Source organism: Colias philodice, chromosome 1, assembly GCF_061535455.1.
Source record: "Colias philodice isolate Cphi_HAF_F1 chromosome 1, ilColPhil1 Martin Lab GWU primary, whole genome shotgun sequence".
Taxonomy (NCBI): domain Eukaryota; kingdom Metazoa; phylum Arthropoda; class Insecta; order Lepidoptera; family Pieridae; genus Colias; species Colias philodice.
Genome location: NC_143086.1, coordinates 11058715 through 11079900, shown reverse-complemented (window position 1 = coordinate 11079900; position 21186 = coordinate 11058715). Strand labels below are relative to the sequence as shown.

Genomic DNA, 21186 nt, shown 5'->3' with positions numbered 1-21186 from the left:
ACCAGTGGCAATTTAGAACCTTGGGAGTCTAGTTAAGTAGCAGAATCTTTTGGTTGAAACAATGATGACAACCCTAATTTTTTATTTGAACTTAATGCAATTTTCTAGTAACATAATATGATTTATTGGTGATCTTTTTAAATTAGTTTGCTTAAAAACTTATTAGGACACACCTATTATAATACATACAAAAAATTTATTCGGTACTAGACCTTATATCTCAGGATTTTAGGTGATTTATTGTGGAACTCATTTTGCATTGTTTGGTGACTACATTTTGGTGACAGATCTACTATTTTGAGGACAAACCCTATTATTTAAGAAACACAAAACTAATTAAATTGGTGATAGCTTAAATGATACCCGATAAATTCACTTCCCCTCAGAACAGGTCTTTTTTCCAGATCAGGCTTCAAAAAAAACAATATAAAAATATAATATTATATTCACAACTTAGATCATTACATCTATAAAATCTGTGGTTAAAATCATTGCCATTTACTAAATAAAATATAACCGATATTGAAAACTGGCATCTTTAACTGAACTGTCAGTTGTCACTCTATCGAGTATGTAACGGACAGTAATATGTGTTCTGTGGTAACGGACGTGACGTCGCCTGTCACCTCCGTCAAGCCAAGCCGCCATGTTGACATCCCCTCCTGCCAGCCGCCATGCCACCGCCATGCCTACCAGCCAGCCACGCGGAGGGGATAAGCCTATATATTAGCTTGCCATTGCTAAACGTGGATCATTCTTGTTAGAACTTTCAAAATAAAGAAGTGTGTCGTTACGCTGCAATTTTATTTTCACCATTGCTTCACAAATCAGAAGCGGGATGAAACGACGTCGACCACAAGTTTATCGACCTCCTGACGAATCAATGTCGGAGGAAGATGAGGGTACTTCTTCACCGCCTGCACGGAAGCTGCTCAAATCAATATGCTTGAAGAATTACTACAAAGGAAAAAGCAACCTACAGAGACGATGACAAAATACTATCAAGATAAAATCGCCATGTGCTTCCGATGCAAGTTATCCGATAGCGCCAGCGTTTCCTGTATCATTCGTGGTCTGCCACTATCGCTACAACCTAACGCTCGAGCTTTCCAATGCCACACGCCAGGAGAGCTTTACGAAGGATTTTTATGTGCACTTGACGACTACCGTACTTTACCTATCGACACAAGGTTTCATAAAAATTTGGTGAGTAGGCCATCTCACCTGGATAAAAAGTCAATGCCACCCAATGTCGAAACAGACCCGTGTCCGAGATGCAAGAAAACTGGTCATTTACTGCGTGATTGCTCCCTACCTGACACACGTACATGTTATAAATGTGGAAATAAGGGACACATTGCTTCACGTTGTTCTACAATTGCCACGGAAAATAGAAGATCTATCTCAACCGACAACATAAAAGAAGTAAATGTACTACGCCCTTATAATGAAATATACAAAAAGGTCGTTAAAGTCGATGGCATCCACGTGAAAGCATACATTGATACCGGCAGTCAAGTTAACGTTTTAAACGAACAAGTATCGAACGCATTGTCATTGGATGTCAAACCGACGAGTGTCATTTTAAAAGGATTCTCCGGTGGACTCTCAACGAGTCGTGGAGAAGTCGAATTTCAATTAGAAATTGACGGTATAACCATGAAATGCCACGCCTACTTGTCTAGCATCAAAATGGCCGATGTTAATCTTTTAATCGGTCAGCCTGTCATCAACAGCGAAGGTATGACATTGACAGTTAGCAAAGGCATAATCAAATTTAATCGTACTCAAGATCCCAATCCCATTTGCGATATTGAGGCTATCGAAGACCATGATCGCTTTAAAGTCGTCACAGTCAACGAAGAGAGACTTCCACCTGGCTCTTCCATCATTCAAGTGCGGGTTCTCGGAAATAAGGTCGGCAACGATGCGGTTACACCGCCTCGGCATCATGAGCTGCAGGGAGTGGCCTACTCTCTTCCATCCACCCTGCTCACTGGTGAAGACGGGTACATCAAAGTCATCAACATGGGCTGCGAGGTTATCGTGTGGCCGCCGGGAGAGGTTCTAACCAGGGCTGAAAGCTGCCAGGAGTCTTCACTACAGCCAAATAGCCAGGTACTTACCCTTGCTTGCCATAGATTTGCCAATTATAATGCTAATAATAAAGCTTACTAGTGATCAGCCTATTTACCGCCAGCCTTATCGATTATCGCATAGCGAACAAGCAGTAGTTCAGTCTAAAGTGATTTATTAGATGCCGAGATTATCAAAGAGTCTGAATCTAGTTATGCATCTCCGGTCATTTTAGTCAAAAGAAAAACGGTGACAGTAGGATGTGTGTTGATAACCGTGCCTTAAATGCTATTACCGTAAAAGATAGATTTCCATTGCCAAACATAGACGATCAGGTTTCGAAATTAGCGGGCCACAAATATTTTACGAGTTTAGATATGGTTCAAGGCCATCATCAATAATTACGTGTTAGTAATGAAGATACACACAAAACTGCATTCTGCATTCATAACACCTCAGGGTCATTTTGAGTACACTCGTATTCCATTCGGTTTAGCGAAACGCGCCATCCGTTTTTATGCGGTTGATAAATAAAATAGTTGAATTTGTAGGTAGAACTGAAAATAATAATGTTAAAAACAAACATGGTAAACGTGAAATTTTGGCATTTCTGGACGATTAACTCTTACCCTCGAATGACGTTATGTCAGGCTTAGACATTTTGCAAGCGGTACTTGTCAAACTTGAAGTAGAAAATTTAAAATTAAACATGAGTAAGTGTTCGTTCTTGCAAAATGAAATAACGTATTTAGGTCATAAAATATCGGCTTAGGGTATTCAACCGGGCGATTCAAAGTTATAAGCGGTGTCTCGTTTTCCAACACCGACCAATGTTCATAGTGTGCGTCAATAATTATCGGGTTGTGTAGTTATTTTCGTAAGTTTATTTACAATTTTGCTATCATTGCCCGCCCTTTTACCGATTTAACTAAAAAGAAAGCTTCGTGGATATGGAGTAGTGATCAAAACAATAGTTTCGAACAATTAAAAAAGTGTTTGTGTTCCGAGCCTGTGTTAGCTTTGTACGATCCTGTGCTTTGTACGGAAATACATACTGACGCGTGTAAATTAGGAATAGCAGATTGATGGTACGTTGCGACCCGTTTTATATTTTAGTAGGGTGACAAGTAAAGAGGAAAGCATGTATATTAGGTTCAGGTTATAAACTGGAAACTCTTGCCGTTGTAGAATCCTTGCGTCGTTTTCGCGTATATATAGTAGGAAAAAAAAGGTTAAGATTGTTACTGATTGTACAACAGTCCGCGCTACGCTTACTAAACGTGACATTATACCACGTATCGCAAGGTGGTGGCTTTCTATACAAGATTACGATATAAGCGTAGAGTATAGGCCGGGGGAACGAATGAAACATGTAGAATGTAGATGCGTTAAGTAGACATCCAGTAGACACTATGAACGTGAATCGTCTCGAAGTAGCGGATTGGTTTTATATGGTGCAATGTCAGGATACTAAAAGCGAGCGCTAGAATGAAACGTAACTTCGATAGGAAACGAAAATCCGCTCACATATATAAGAAGGGTGATTTATTGCTAACGCGTCAAGCACCTACTTGTTCAGCATCCAAAGTTAACACTAAACTTGACGACTTGCATTCCGGTCCTTATGTCGTAACGAAAGTATTGGGCAATGATAGGTACCAAATTAGAAGTATATAGGGTTTACGTGGGTATAAGAGTTTTAGTGGGTTAGTAGCTGCAGATTCGTTGAGGCCCTATAAAAGTATTGTTACAGTTTCTGATAGTGCTAGCAGTTCGGATGAGCAAATGGAAACCGAAGATCTTATTGATTTATTAGAGAGCTAATTATTTTTGTTGTTCCTGTGGGAACAACTGTTTCAGGATGGCCGAGTGTAACGGACAGTAATATGTGTTCTGTGGTAACGGACGTGACGTCGCCTGTCACCTCCGTCAAGCCAAGCCGCCATGTTGACATCCCCTCCTGCCAGCCGCCATGCCACCGCCATGCCTACCAGCCAGCCACGCGGAGGGGATAAGCCTATATATTAGCTTGCCATTGCTAAACGTGGATCATTCTTGTTAGAACTTTCAAAATAAAGAAGTGTGTCGTTACGCTGCAATTTTATTTTCACCATTGCTTCACAAGTATAAAGTTATAAACAGACGTTCGAATTTGGTACGGACCGCACCGTGACCTTGGTGCGCTCCGGACCATATTCGATCATGTGTACAGTGGTCCGCCGGACATAATTATTATTGTTGACGGTACGGTTGGTTCGATGGTTTTTTCTTCCGAACTTGGTGCGGACCGTACCAAATTCGCGCGTGTGGACGGGCGATCGCACCGGACAGCGCATTAGTCATAGACTATATACTTATTACAGCTTTAGGGCGCTTGTGCACTACAAGGAATTTTACTGTCCGGCATTCCGATTTTTTACGGTCCGGTGTGGCATGAAAAAACCGATGAATTGCTTGTGCACCTGTCCGTCTTTACTCGGATCAGTGCGGTACAGTTCAAGGAAGTTTGGCGGTATAATGCTATCATAAATGATTGTTTTTGCATTTTACAAGAAACGAGTAAAAAATATAGAAGGTGAAATATTATATTATTTCGTTATAATAAAAAGTAAAGTTCCGTAAGAGATTTAAAATGCGTGTTTCACTTATTTATTTTAATCGGTGACGAGGAGCTAAAGCTATTCCCACTTGAACTTTAACTTACCAACACTTACTTAGATAATAATTATTATAGGTCAATGCTTGGTCAATGTATATAAAATAACAATACCGACTTCTCAAATCTCATTGCCAACTAAAAGAAAGTAAAACAAGAGCTTGCTTTCAATTGGCATATGCAGTAAAATCCAAGCAAGTGGGCATTCGAAAACAATTATACCTACAGCGACTCGTAGACACAAAAAACCATCCGGAATAGGGAAAAGTAAAATGTCGGACAGTAAAATTACGTATAGTGCACAAGCTAGTATATAGATTAAGGGCGTTTGTCCACTACAAGGAATTTTACGGTCCGGCATTCCGATTTTTTACGGTCCGGTATGGCACGCCATTAATCTATATACTAGCTTGTGCACTATACGTAATTTTACTGTCCGACATTTTACTTTTCCCTATTCCGGATGGTTTTTTGTGTCTACGAGTCGCTGTAGGTATAATTGTTTTCGAATGCCCACTTGCTTGGATTTTACTGTTTTTACTGCATATGCCAATTGAAAGCAAGCTCTTGTTTTACTTTCTTTTAGTTGGCAATGAGATTTGAGAAGTCGGTATTGTTATTTTATATACATTGACCAAGCATTGACATATAATTATTATCTAAGTGTTGGTAAGTTAAAGTTCAAGTGGGAATAGCTTTAGCTCCTCGTCACCGATTAAAATAAATAAGTGAAACACGCATTTTAAATCTCTTACGGAACTTTACTTTTTATTATAACGAAGTAATATAATATTTCACCTTCTATATTTTTACTCGTTTCTTGTAAAATGCAAAAACAATCATTTATGATAGCATTATACCGTCAAACTTCCTTGAACTGTACCGCACTGATCCGAGTAAAAACGGACAGGTGCACAAGCAATTCATCGGTTTTTTCATGCGACACCGGACCGTAAAAAATCGGAATGCCGGACGGTAAAATTCCTTGTAGTGCACAAGCGCCCTAATGGCGTGCTATACCGGACCGTAAAAAATCGGAATGCCGGACCGTAAAATTCCTTGTAGTGGACAAACGCCCTTAGTCACAGTTCTACCGCCAAACAAAACGGACGTCGGTCGATCGTTATCAATGGCGAATGCGTCGGATGACGTGCCTAATACAGAAAAAAGATTAATAATATAAATTTTAGAACTCTACAAAGATTTATGATATGACTGCATATGTCTGAATGAATCCCTGTTTTTTAAATATAATTTTGCCCATTCTTTTCTCTTCGTTTTCTTCTTTTCAATGGTTGTAACTTGTACTTGTTCTTGTACCAAAAGAAGCCTTGAACTGAGGTCTACATATTGTGAAAAAAATACAACATTCTAACCACGAATTTATTACGAGAAATAGATTTTCAAAGAATTCGGTTTGACTTTTAATGAGATTACTATGATCAACGCTCGAAATATTCACAAAAAAAGGAGATTAATTTGTATTAATTTGATATTATTGAATTGTCTTATAAATCTAAGATATTTTTTTTGTTCAGTTAATTTATTACATATAAGGATTAAGTACCTACCTATAATAATATTATATTGAAATATCGACTATAACTAACGACTAAAACATAAACAAAAACTTGGTAATAGATAGATGATATATATAATTTTGTTTACTAGGGACAACCCTGACATTCTTTGAAAATCTATATCTCGTAATAACTTCGTGGCTAGAATGTGGTATTTTTGTCACATGTAGAACTCAGTTCAAGGTTTCTTTTAGTACTAAACAGAGCTTCTACTAACGCCTGCATATAATATAAAAAAAATAAAAACGAAAATCAGTAAAAATTACAATACTTTCGCCTCTATCGACAATATCGAAAATTTCAAAAAGGGATAATTTGCGCCTTTAATCACTTCATTTATTAGCAACATAATAAATTATCTAGTCACTAGTGTATCTATTTTTTTATACGAATTTATTTAGCTCAGTCGGCCGCGAAAATTCCAATATTATAAATGTTTTTTTAAAAATCGTAAATTTAATCGTAATTTTTAAACAAATAATATTTTCTTTGTGCGGCAATGCCTGGACGGATAGCCGAAACCGATTGAATATTGAAACTGTAAAGGCGAAGCTGCAAATTAATTAAATGTAATTTTAAATTATCGTGCAAAGATTTTTATACATTCGCTTTAGAAAATGAAGAGCTATTAAAAGCTGTTTCTTCCAACAGCAAATATAAATGCCAAAAATAAATTTTCTCTATTTAACATTGCTGTTTTAATTATCTCCCGTAAAAAATAACTAAAACTCGTATTTTTGATGCTGTTAACCCTTAAATCAAATACTGGCAACCCTAGGTGCGGTGCGGTCGTGTGGCGAGTCGATCGCAGTTCGCACCGCACGAGTACGGTGGTCCGGTCGCACCAGTTCGAACGTCTGTTTATAACTTTAGATTTGTCATTTGTACTAGTTTTGTCATCAGTTGAAATTAAATACTGCATTTGAATTTTGATACTTTCATACAATCTTCCTTCTAAGGACTAATATCATTAGTTATTAACTGTTGCATATCTTTAATATCTTGCTTCTAATGGAGACGTATCAGATTATATAAATTATAGTAACTACTTAGTCTAAATAGTAACAGTACTTACGTTAAAATGATAAAAATATTTGCATTGTTTACCGTTTTTCTTGTGTCTTCTTTTGGCGACAATACGGTGCAGTATGCTGCAATTATATTTAGACATGGTGATAGGACGCCTGTTGATACTTACCCAACAGATCCCTGGCGTAATCAATCTTTTTGGCCTGTACAATTCGGAGAACTTACCAATATAGGTAAAAAACAACATTATGCATTAGGAAAATGGTTCCGACACCGTTATGCGGTAAGTTTCATTTTAAATTCATAGACTGGTTAATAAAACAATGTAAAATCATTTAAATTCACTATTACTTTAATACATAGTTTAAAAAATGAGGACAGATAGCTGGTTCTTGTATTATTTAACAGAATAAGTTATCAAATAAAACAACAGTAGGTTGTTCTATTTGATATATTTTCTAAATGTGATGATAATGTTATAAAAGTCTATCTAAGTGTTGATAACTTGAGATTATTAATCTTAACATAATTATTATTACTATTGGCATTAAATAAAACTAACTAACTACCTCATTATAATGTGATTAATGGTTCAGGTAATGAACAAAGAAATAAATTTACAATTTAATTTGTTACATGTTGTTTGTTTGTCTATCATGGTATTTTTAAAGGTATTTCTTTAGAAATTTGCGGCACGAATTAAGGGGGGGGAGGGGAGGGAAAGGGAGGGGGGAGGCAAGGGGAGACCCCCTATAAAGTGGGGGGGGTGAGGAAACCCCCCCTTCTATTTTTTTAAATTTTTTTTGAGATTATTTTTATACTAGCTTACCGCCCGCGGCTTCGCCCGCTTTGACTTAAACCTAATAAATTATATACTAAAACCTACCTCTTGAATCACTCTATCTATTAAAAAAAACCGCATCAAAATCCGTTGCGTAGTTTGAAAGATTTAAGCATACAAAGGGACATAGGGATAGAGAAAGTGACTTTGTTTTATACTGTGTAGTGATGTGTAGTTAGAAATATAACGAAGATTATGGGCTTTCTTGACTGCTCCGGCGCTGCAGAACGTGGCGCTTGCCCCTGTGTACCTCGTTGCAGGCAGGAGTCTTCACTCGCCTTCGTAGCTTCGGCTTTTTGGTCGCCTTTGGCGACCAGCCTCAGCCACTCCGGCTCGCTTGACTCTGCCTGCTCTCAGCACACGCGGGCGCCACGCTCCTCCGCGCCTCCGACTTTTTTAATACACTCTAGTGTATGACAGACAAGTACCACGTGGAATCGGGGTGGACAGATTCGGTTCTGTGATTAACAATTTGTGTGCAATATACATACAATAAAAACATTTTTTTTAAATAATTATTTTTCAAATCTTGTATACATGTTTGATACAATTTACAATGGCAATGAATGGATCCATTTTATTTTTTTCCACTCATCGTCTCCACATATTCTATAATAATATTATCACCGAAGTTTGCTGGGTGGTTATAGTTATCTTTTTTAAAAAATCTTTTTACAACATGCCACTGGGACTCAAATGGGTCAGAGGCAACAAATGGGTTGTCTGGGTCTGAGTGATTAACTTTTTTATGAAAATACCCATATTGCCCCAAACAATCATATGCTCGCCAATAACCCGTATGAATTGTTGTCCCCTCAGCAACATGCTTTTGAATGAACTATGGTTTTTAATATGTACATTAAGACATTTGTTACCTCTTTCAAACACAATTCTTGTAGTTTTGTCAATGTAACTCAAACAATTTTGAACATAATCTCAAAAATTAAAAAAAAGATTTCTCTGTAATTACACGTTTCCGCACGAAAAGCCGCTAATGTATGTTTCGGGGCATCATTATCGATCGATAAAAATTAAAATCGCGCCGAAATTCGTGCCGCACGTTTCTAAAGTCAACCCTTTTTAAACCTTTGTTTATCATAGGATTTCTCTTTGAGAAAACTCAAAATCATGGTACTTAATCATTAATCATCAATTACTTAATCATCAACATTACCTATGTTTGCTAATACTTTAGTACATCTGAATAAATTAACTTGTTATGTATTTTAATTTGCCATATATACAAATACTCATTTAAATTAAAGGATTTATTCCACAGTTTTAATTTACATCTGTAAGTGTAATGGCCATTAGATAGTCCACCAACACTATGGCTGTAAGCATCTTAATCTTAGGTGTCAAATGTTGTAATACTGCCAATGGCATTTGCAATACATACAATATTTTTCTTTAGTAGTTTGAGGATTTTATTTTTTTCAGAATTGTGTAGTCTTTAATCTGAATAGGCTTAAGTATACTATATTTCTCTAAAATGAAATTGATTGTTCCAGAATTTAATATCTGAGGATTTTGATCCAACTGAGGTGTATGTAAGATCCACAGATGTTGATCGTACTCTGATGTCTGCCCAAGCAAATCTGGCTGGTAAGACAATATTTCTGTCATTTAAAACATTAATTAAATATGGCAAAATTTTATTGAAAATTCATATACACTTGCTGGATTGCAGGTCTGTACCCACCTACAAATAAATCAATGTGGAATGATAACTTGATGTGGCAGCCAATACCTGTACACACAACACCAGAACATGAAGATGAATTATTGGCAATGAAAAGACACTGTGATCCTTATATTAAGGAAAAAAATAAATACTACAATTCTAAAGCATTTAAAGATCGGCTGAGCAAATATCAAAGCCTTATGGAGTGAGTTATTTTCATATATTTTGATTTAATATCTATTTGCATTTAGAATTTTTTTCAAACACATGTTTCTGTGATAGACTGCAAGATTAATATCATTCACTATAAATTATTATATTTTTTTAGCTACCTAACCGCCTACACAGGAAGGAAAGTAAAAACCTACGAAGATATCTCATCCATTTACAGTGTGTTAAGAATAGAAAGTTTGTACAACTTTACATTGCCAAAATGGACTAAAACTGTTTACCCTCACAAATTGAGGGAACCAGCTTGTTATGCGTAATATGCATTTTCTTAAATGATAAGACAGAGTATAGTGAATTATATTCTTGATTAAAATAATGCCAATATATATTTTTATAGGTTTTCGATAGCTACTGGTACATCCTTAATGACGCGTCTTATGATTGGGCCGTTACTACAACAAATATTGAAAAATATGCAAGCCGCTATTGTCAATGCACCCAATCATTTAAAATTCTCCATATACAGTGGCCATGATTTTACAATTGGCAATATTTTGAATGGTCTTGGTGTATTTGACGGAAATTGCCCGGAATATACTTCGACCATCTTTTTTGAACTTGTTCAGGGTGAGTTTTGTTTTATTGTAATAATATAATATACTTAATTTGTGTTTTGTAACCTAGTCGGTACTGCTTTGGGTAAAGTCTTAGTAGTTATGAAATTTTATTAAAATAAGAAAATTCTAACAATGCTTTGTGATAATAGTAGCATAGTGAATAATCGGTTAAGTTATACATGATATTGACCTGATATTTGGTTTTGATGAGTAACCAATATGTTTATTGTATAAACATAAGCATATGCTGTTGGAATTATAAATAAAAATAAGGTAGTGAATGAATTATCAAATCAATTCTATTCAGTAATGTAAAGGCAGAAGTCTATGTTGTTGCAGTATTTGAAAAATACTTTTTAAATTTTCTGAATTTCTATGGCTTATGAGAGAGACAGAGGACATTTAACACTGTTGTATAAAATTAAAATGTACATTACTATCCATTATACACATAACTATACTCAGCGCCTGAATCTATCTACACTTATTCTATAATAATATTTTTTTTTTCAAAATCAAGTTATGTACATAACTACATATACATTTATAATGTTATCTCACTGTATTTATATGATATTGCTTGCTTTGTATTGACATTCAAAACATTGATACTGATTGTGTACATAATATTTTGTGTTGTTTTTTTAGATAACTCATCTATGGAACATTTTATTCGTGTTTCATATAGAAACAGTACTGAAATTGTAGAACCAATAATATTAAATCTCCCACATTGTGACAAACTATGTCCGGTTAAAAGATTTAAGAAATTGTATGAAAACATACTTACTGTCAATTGGGAGAAGGAATGTGATGTACAGGTAATTAAACATTCTTAAAATAGAAAACAATTATTTAGTTATTGTTAATCAAAAGAAACACAGACATCATAATCAAGATGTGCGATTGAAAGAAACCTCTGCAATAAAAGTACCAAATATCATGAAGAATTTTAAACTGATTCTTATTTTTGCAGAAAATTAGATTTTATATAATGAAACATGATAAAGAAGCTAAACTCTATACTAAAGAAAGAAACAACACATACAGAAATAAAAAATGTACAAAAATGTTTGAATGTGTCAGGTTATTGCAATGTTATAATTCTAGTAAATCAATATTCAATTCAATGTCATACTATATTCTATATAAAGAAAAACGTGCAACAATACAATAATAATTCAAATATTATTTTTCAGTCTCCTGGCCTCCTGACAATTTCAATCATCCCTCTGGTCTTTGTGAATTGCATTCAAGTAATTGCAATTATGATCTACTTTCAATTTAACAACATAATGCCTCGGTAAGTGCATTATTGATCATATAAATAAAGCCAAATATCCTTCAGGAATAATAGTGTTCCACATGTGAATGCTAATTTGTTGAGAAAGCGTAATACTATGTCATGACTATTTCAATGTGCTTCTAGAAGGTGTCTAATTAATAAATATTTTGAGTTGAAATTGTTATCTGGTGAAATATTTCAACATATTTTTTCTCACAAAAAAGACTACAGTCTACAGACAAGATAGACAACAGATCAAAATATATGTTGCAATGTGTACTTATTTGTAATTTTGTCCTCTTTACAGGGTAGGATTTTGGTACAGAAGAATGCCAGTTCAACAGGCCAGGGAAGAAATAAAAGAAAAACAAATCATCATAATATAAAATGATTTACATTGAGCTAAGTAGTAGTCTATTTTCTGTCCATTTTTTGTTAAACGAACTAAAGATCTCTTAATTTATTGTGGTAAATACTAAATATTATAAGATGTTTTTTTTACATATCCTACAAATTGATTTCATGGAATGATTAGATGTAAAAATAATAAGTTTGCTCAATTTTTGAAAAGATGTCTATATAGTAAAAATGTACTACCTTAAAGAGGTGGGCAGAAAAATGTTTGCCGAGGAGGCTTGTAATTTAATAATAATAATATTTATGTTTTCTATATAATTAAGCAACAGAGGCTCACTCATTAGTAACAAGACTTAGGCCTGATTTTTGAAACCTCGATTAAAACTTATTTAGAATATCGTATTATACTAACATTTTAAAAATGTGTTCTATTTGCCTTTTGATATTTTACAGGTAACATTTTAATATGATCGTATAATATTTTAATGGATAGATAAGTTTTAACCAAGGATTGTAAAACTGGCCTTAAATGTAGACAATAAGTTGCAATAAATGATGCTTAAGGTGGACATCTTTTATAAAATGTGATTTGTATTATAATACACATAAATATTTCTATAATTAAATAAAGAAATAAAAATTTATAATTCTTTTATTGACCCAATTGTTATGATTCGTGATTTTCATGAAGATATAATTTATTATATACAAATTAGTATTGATACAAAAGCAGGTGCAGTAAGTGCTTGGTAAGTACAGAATCTGCTTTGGCACTTAAAGGTACATTAAACCTTCTATATTGTTTTCAATTATTCATAAATACTTGAAAATAAAACTATGTTTTATGTAAATGACTATATACCTGAGTATTTTGTGAGTCATATGAAAAGTAAAAAGGTGATTTTTAATCTAGTTCTTACTTTAAGTATAATGAGTTCTGAGTGCTGCTGTGCTTATCAGCTAAAATAGTTTATTTTTCAATCCTTGGTTAAAACTTATTCGTCGAATAATGTGTAAAACTACCATTTTAAAAACGTATTCTATTTGACAGTTTACGTGACATTTTAATTTTATCGTGTAATACTTTATTGGACGGATAAGTTTTAACCAAGCATTGAAAAATCGGCCCTTAGAGCGTATACGCACTATGCGGGTAGCCGCATTGCGGGTAGCCGTCCGGCTGACCGCAAGCACAATTATGTACGTAATATTCATTTCTATGCGCACTGCGATGCGGCTACCGCAGACCGCACAGTGCGCATAGAAATGAATATTACGTATATAATTGTGCTTGCGGTCAGCCGGACGGCTACCCGCATAGTGCGTATACGCTCTTAGACTATCATCATCTAACGCTAAAAAGTGTACCTACTTAATGGACAGTACCAATATTATGGTCTTCTTATTAACTTTACAATACAGAACTCTTGCTATCTGTAATCTAAAGGGTATCTGCAACTGAGAGGGTCTACTAAACTGTAATAGTTCAAAGTGAACCAATTTCACAATAAATTTTGTTGATGATAAAGTCCATGTCAATGAGTACCCTATGGTCTAAGATCCGAGTATAGGTCGACCTTCACCAGTGTGATAATAAAATGAGACCAATTTTATAATAAATGTAGGTAGTCGATTAAAAATGTATTAAAAATGGGTTTGCTGGAAAAATCCTGGACAGGATATTTTAATTAATTTAAAAAAAAATCTTTTTTATTAATTAATTGCAGTACTTATCAAGATAATAAAAAAAAATATATTATAGACTTGAAGTATGAAACCTACAGAATGTGCAGTCATAGGGTTTTCTAATATTTACCTGGACAAACTGCTAGGTTGGCAGGTATAAACACTAAACAGGCATGTCCGTACCGTTTACTTTCACTTGATGGGATGATAGAAAAAAATATATATAATCAGCCTGAGCGCTGTTTTATAACAAAATTGTTTATTGTCTCAACACTGCATAATTAAAAAAAAATAACAAGATTTTTTTAATAATTGACTAAAAATATCCTGTCCAGGATTTTTTCAGCAAACCCATCTTTAATAGATTTTTTAATCGACTACATTATAAAATTGGTCTCTTTCTATTATCACGCCGGTGAAGGTCGACCTACGTTCGGATCTTCTATAAATTTTCAAATTTTACCTGACAGGTAAGCATAGGACCGACTAGACCAGAAGCCGAACCGTCGCATTGGTACAAACTTGGTACAAACATGTTTCTTAGGGTAGGTATTTAAAAAACGCTGGCTTTTTTATGATTTCCATTATTTTGTTAGGTATTTAAAATTTGGGTATAAATGTAATTTACAGTTAAACTGTTGCTGTTTCATAACATAACCACAGTCCACAGCTGTTCGACTTCCACTCAGTGTTAGCGAAGTGAGCTGATTATCGTACCAGGGGCGTAAAATTATCGTACATTAGGCGTTTTTGGTTCGAAATTATCGTACTTTTTAGAATAAAGTCAATTATAAATAAATAAGGGCCGATTTTTCAATGCCCAGATAAACAGCTAGATAGACTTTATTCTTCAGTTAACAAAATATTCAATTTTTCAATAGACGAATAGGACTTATCTAAGGACTTATCTATCCAATAACTACGTTATTTGAGGAATAAAGCCGGGTATCGACTTCGCGCTCCTGGCGCGCGCGCCATGATTGACCGCGCCGAGAGTGCGTTCCGCGGAGCGCGTTCCAAATAATTGAAGTATATCAACTAAGCGCACCTGGCGCGCGTGGCAACTGTTCCAGTGTTTGACCGTTCATCATGGAAGCTAATCGTGTACGAGCAGCAGCAGCATTTTTTTCTTTAACTCCGGCACAGGGACTACCATTTCACTACTGATTTCTCTCCAAGCATCTTCTCTAAGCGATTTATTATGATACGAAGAAATTTTACTGTTCTACAAAACTTCTTTCGTACCATATAGCTGAATAAACGGCAAAAAATTAAATAAATAAAAAATCTAAATTACGGCAACTTTGGTTATCCATAATTATTACTCGGAGCGCAACAAACACAAAAAATACGACAAACCCGTCTCCATTGGCGCGCGCGCCACGTTTGATGCGCGGTAAAAAACCGACACCCGACGGAACGGACCGCTCCGTGTTCGACCGCTCCAACGAACATTTTGGCGCGCGTTCCAAACTGGTATCCATTTCACGCGGCTGGAGCGCGCGCCAATGTTCGTTCTCTTGGAGCGCGAAGTCGATACTCACCTTAAATCTATTTGCCGCTCCAACGGCCAGATAGCGCGCTATTCGACGGAGGCGTTTGAGTTGACAACTGACGCGTCAAATTTGGGATATTTTCGTATGTCATAACATAGAGCGTAGAATTATTAACAATTAAACCTCTTTCTATATAATTATTATCAATTAAAATCATATTGAAATTGATGTTTTTGATAGTACTGATGACCATGCCATTGAAAATTTGCCGAACGCTACCTTTAAGTATGTCGTTTCCATCGTAAAATATATAAATTGAAACACAAATTTAACCAAACTCTTTACTCGAATCAAAACAACAATCAACAATCATAGAAGACAAGTGCACTCCTGACGTGAGTCACAATGACGGTTGTTGACAAATTGCAAGAGTTGACTCTATCCCGCTCTAACCTGACTAATTTAAAGTTATAAACAGACGTTCGAATTTGGTACGGACCGCACCGTGACCTTGGTGCGCTCCGGACCATATTCGATCATGTGTACAGTGGTCCGCCGGACATAATTATTATTATTGACGGTACGGTTGGTTCGATGGTTTTTTCATCCGAACTTGGTGCGGACCGTACCAAATTCGCGCGTGTGGACGGGCGATCGCACCGGACAGCGCATTAGTCATAGACTATATACTTATTACAGCTTTAGTCATAGTTCTACCGCCAAACAAAACGGACGTCGGTCGATCGTTATCAATGGCGATGGCGTCGGATGACGTGGCTAATACTGAAAAAAGATTAATAATATAAATTTTAGAACTCTACAAAGATTTATGATATGACTGCATATGTCTGAATGAATCCCTGTCTTTTAAATATAATTTTGCCCATTCTTTTCTCTTCGTTTTCTTCTTTTCAATGGTTGTAACTTGTACTTGTACTTGTACCAAAAGAAGCCTTGAACTGAGGTCTACATGTGAAAAAAATACAACATTCTAACCACGAATTTATTACGAGAAATAGATTTTCAAGGAATTCGGTTTGACTTTTAATGAGATTACTATGATCAATGCTCGAAATATTCACAAAAAAAGGAGATTAATTTGTATTAATTTGATATTATTGAATTGTCTTATAAATCTAAGATTGTAACACAATGTATGCAAGTTGACCGAACTCACAACTAGATGGCGCCAGCTGTCGTATCACGATATTTAGATCTCGCTATCGTTTATCTCACTAAGAATAGTGACCTTCGGTCGCATACAAATATTTGTCGTTCCCCATTTGGCAAGGGTGTCCGTTTTATACCAAAGACAGACCAGGAGTTTCGACTCATTCAGCGCTATCTCACGCAGCTGGAGAGCAACACCGGAATCTCTTGGTTCTGCTACTCGCTGCCCGCTGAGAGAAGCGTGAAAGTTGCGATCCGTGGCCTGCCGGCCAACACAGAACCAGCACTGGTAGAGACAGAGCTACGCGAGCTCGGGTTCATCCCGGAACACGTGCGCGCAATCCCCGCTCGTCCAGGTAGGCCGGGCTGTTTGATGTTCGCGCAACTGCAGCGGACTCCGGACCTCATCCCGGGCATTTACGAGGTGAGCGAACTGCTCTGTATGCCCGGGATCACAATAGAAGCATGGCGCGGCAGAAAGGGGCCAGCGCAATGCCATCGCTGCCAGCAATTTAGGCACTCCTCCCAAAACTGTCACCGGCCAATAGCCTGTGTGCGGTGCGGTGGGAACCACCCGGCGAAGGAGTGCCAACGTCCGCGCGAGGAACCTCCAACGTGCGCCAACTGTGGCGGCGCGCACACGGCAAACAATGCGACCTGTCCGATCTTCCGGAAGGAGACGCGCAACCGCCGAGCGGGCACCGTCGCGCGCACTGCTACAAGTGCGCACGCACCCACAACTGAAACCGATGCACCTGGCTCGCTCATGGCTGCAGCTAACCAGCCAGGGCCGACGGGTAAACGCCGCCGCAAACGTGGCAAACGCACCAAAACGCGGCCACTAACTGCACAGCCTACCGCGCCACCTACTGCAATGCCAGTCACTGCACCGCCTAGTATGCCACCTGCAGCATCTACCTCCAGGCCGCGCTCTGCGTCGCCGATTGCGCCGCAACCTACTCAGCGTAGTAAGACGTCCAAGCCCACCGTGGTCGCCGCCCCCGTACGGGGGACGAAGGCGAAGCGAGTGATGCCACTGGACCCCCGACTGACCAAAGTAATCAGCACCCTTAATCAGGTGCTGATTTCTATCCAAGAGCAGCGTGACCCAATACCGCTGATCTTGGGCTGTATCGCGGAGCTCTGCGCCTCTTATGGCTGAGCTTCGCATCGTCTTTTGGAACGCCGACGGGCTCTCAGCGCAAAAAGCCCGTCTCTTAAAAACCTTGCTCTCCCAGCGTCAAGTGGACATCGGCTTGGTAAACGAGACACACCTCAGACCAGTAGACAAGTTGAAGGTTTCCGGATACTATGTCTACCGGGAGGACCACACCTCGCCTATTGGGACTGCTTACAGGGGATTAGCAGTCCTGGTCCGTCGGAATCTCATCCACCAACTGCTGCCAGTACCACAGCTGCAGTCGTCGTACGCCCTCGGCGTGGAAATCTGTATTGACCGCCAGCCCACCCGCGTGTTTGCTTTTTATAAGCCGCCGCAGAATCGACTCGCAGTGGCTGATGTCCGAACCCTGCTGGACTCGCCGCTGCCCACGATCCTCGCTGGCGACTTCAACGCTAAACACACGGCGTGGAACTCTAACATCGTGACCCCGGACGGCAGACGCCTCCTGGACGATGCAGACCGCCACGGCTACGAGGTGCTAGGACCAGAGGTCCCAACGCACTACCCGTACTGTACAGCCCACACTCCGGACGTCATCGATATAGCAGTTGCTCGAGGCCTCGTCGCCGCACCGTCGCTTGACGTTCTGGATGACCATCTCATCTCCGACCACCAAGCCGTCCTCTTGACGTTGACATTGACCCCGATGACAACATCACTACCTTCTCCGAAACATCGCCAGGACTGGCGACACTTCGCTGAATACATGGCTGAACACTCGCCGTCCTTCAAAGTGGAGAGCCCTGCAGACGTCGACCGACTCGCCACGGACCTCAGCGCAGTCATGTCTAATGCGCTTCGAGAGTCCAGACTCGACGCTGCATCTACTTGGAAGAAACCTCAGCTTCCTGCCTACATACAAGCGATGTTAGAGGAGAAGAGGAAGCTGCGTAGATTGTGGCAAAACCTGAGATGTCCGATCATGAAGACGCGGCTGAACGCTCTGGCAGCCAAGATTTCAGACGCACTGGAAACGGTAGCAGTCGAATCTTGGCACACCGCCATCGAGCGAGCCGGCGATGACTGGTCCGGCATGCACCGCCTTTGCCGCCAGCTCTCCAGGAAGCCCCCTCCGATTAGACCCCTCATGGCCGGTGACGGAACCCCACGTTACCGCGCCGAGGATCGAGCGGAGATATTTGCAGACCACCTGGAGACGCAGTTCATGCCTAACCCGACTACGAATGTGCAGCACGTAGAAACCATCGAGCGACATGTGAAGGATTACTTCGAACCGCCGATTCCGCCGACAGAAGATCCCGTCGTGTTCTCTCCTGGACGTGTTCAAAGGATGATTCGACGAACTAAACTACGCAAAGCCCCCGGCCCCGATCGGGTCACCAATGAAGCGCTGCGTCACCTTCCTCCGCGAGCAATCGCGACGCTGACGCGGCTCTTCAACGGAATCCTCCGTACCGGGCACTTTCCATCTCCGTGGAAGCTCGGCCGAGTCATCCTGATTCCCAAGCCAGGCAAGAATATAATGCTACCCGAGAGCTACCGTTCCATCACCCTTCTGTCGTCAACCTCGAAAGTCTTCGAGAAGCTACTGCTGCTGCACATTTCGCCCCACCTTCAGCCACGCGACGAACAGTTCGGTTTCCGCGCCGAACACTCCACCACTCTACAAGTGGCGAGAGTACTGCACCACCTCGCTGCCGCCTACAACAAGCGAGAACAATCGGCTGCAGTATTCCTCGATATGGAGAAAGCGTTCGACCGCGTGTGGCACACCGGACTCATCTACAAGCTGTCCACGTCTACTACTCCGCGTCGAGTAGTTAAGACTGTGGCCACCTTCCTGCAAGACAGACGTTTTCAAGTGGCGGTTGAAAATGCTCTGTCCACAGAGCGCCCCATCCGAGCCGGTGTGCCCCAGGGAAGCTGCCTGTCGCCCGTCTGCTATAGCAGATACACGGACGACATTCCAGTCGCCGGCGGAGCCATCTTAGCGTTGTATGCCGATGACGCTGCGTTTATTACCACCTCGCTGAACGCCAAGCATGCATCGGTAAAGATGCAGCGAGCACTGGATGCACTTCCCTCATGGCTGGAGGACTGGAGACTCAAGGTCAACGTGGGGAAAACTCAGGCGATTTCCATCGGGCGGGCGCGCCTTCTGCCGCCCCCGGTGTCTCTCATGGGCGAGAACGTCGAATGGTCACCGACGGCCAAGTACCTTGGTGTGACCATTGACAAGACACTCTCGATGCGGCCCCATGTGAAGAACGTGGTTGCCCAGACGCGCGCCGTGCGGAACATACTCCGCCCCATGCTGGCGTCTCACCTGCCTCTCCGTACGAAGCTGTGCATTTACAAGGCCTACGTTCGCACGCGACTCACCTATGCGGCCCCTGCGTGGTTCGCGCTGACCAACGAGACGGACCGCAAGTCGCTGCGAGCGCAGCAGTCGCTAGCGCTCCGTACCATCTCCGGAGCACCACGCTTCGTACGGAATCAGGTCATCTCCAGGGACCTGCGCATGGAGAGCCTGGACGACTTCGTTCGTCGCCTGAGCTCCTCTATGTTCGCGCGCGCCGATGGAGCTCGATCCCAGCATTTGCAGGGCATCGCGCCATACCATCGGAGACCGCCGGACATAAGAGGCCTACCACGTGACCTAGTCTCCTAGGACACGACCGCTTCCTCGCCGCTGGCTGATGGGCGCCCCCCAGCACCTTGCCGGCGGGCTCGACCTCGCTAAGCGGCGGGTGGCTTCACCCACGGACATTCCTCCCTGCAGCAGCTAGCAGATCGCCCGCGATACCACGCGGGCTCGATCGCACTGCAGCAGAACACTTCCCGGACACGACACCTCGGACCATTAGATCCCACCCAGTGCCCCGCCTGTAGTTGCAGGCGGCGTTGCCACCACTGAAAGGGGCCGTCGCCCCGAACAGTTACCCCGAGGCCTGTGAAGGCCTGCGTGGAAGACCCCGAGATGAGATGATATTTGTCGTTCGGTTCCGTTCCGGCTAGGTCCTGGATACACGCACGCTATACGCTTTCACCTTTGTTGAGACGTTTTAGTGTCAAGTACCCAGATATTCCCGCTGTTATCATAGTGGACTTCCACCCCTGTTGGGATTCACTTTGATAGCACGGCGCGCATCACAGTTATTATTGTCAATAGTCTGTAGTTACGTTCACTCAATAAATACTGTAGTATCAATCTGCATTCTCTGTCACCCTTCACCCCTTCACCCTTATAACTGGCGCCCTGACGTGAGGCCCGTCGACGTGACGTCACCGTGCTACGACGTGCTACGAGATCTGAAGAGCATCTACGAGACAACGTTCGCCTGCGCTACGACGCCTACGAGAGACGACCTACATTATTAATTAATGAGTGGAA

At 40.2% G+C, this 21186-nt stretch overlaps 2 protein-coding genes and 1 long non-coding RNA gene across 5 annotated transcripts in view; 2 read left to right on the top strand and 1 right to left on the bottom strand.

Annotated features, from left to right (window-relative positions):
• LOC149491334 (uncharacterized) overlaps window positions 1-21186 on the bottom strand; it is a 423150-nt gene that overhangs the window by 249963 nt on the left and 152001 nt on the right. The window lies entirely within an intron of this gene.
• Window positions 576-4167, top strand: LOC149491338 (uncharacterized). 3 transcript variants are annotated; one of them, XM_089698040.1, is made up of 2 exons: window positions 576-2118; window positions 3937-4167. In XM_089698040.1, exons 1-2 carry the CDS (start codon window positions 943-945, stop codon window positions 3949-3951), a joined length of 1191 nt encoding a protein of 396 aa, XP_089554166.1. In that variant the 5' UTR covers window positions 576-942; the 3' UTR covers window positions 3952-4167. The 3 variants fall into 3 exon arrangements, 1 of the variants encoding a protein (XP_089554166.1); XR_016315952.1 differs by lacking the exon at window positions 576-2118 and adding an exon at window positions 2796-2953; XR_016315951.1 differs by lacking the exon at window positions 576-2118 and adding an exon at window positions 2796-3164.
• LOC149491337 (prostatic acid phosphatase-like) lies at window positions 7230-12943 on the top strand. The gene is made up of 8 exons (XM_089697987.1): window positions 7230-7624; window positions 9694-9787; window positions 9873-10071; window positions 10195-10350; window positions 10435-10664; window positions 11303-11475; window positions 11854-11957; window positions 12247-12943. Exons 1-8 carry the CDS (start codon window positions 7394-7396, stop codon window positions 12323-12325), a joined length of 1266 nt encoding a protein of 421 aa, XP_089554113.1. The 5' UTR covers window positions 7230-7393; the 3' UTR covers window positions 12326-12943.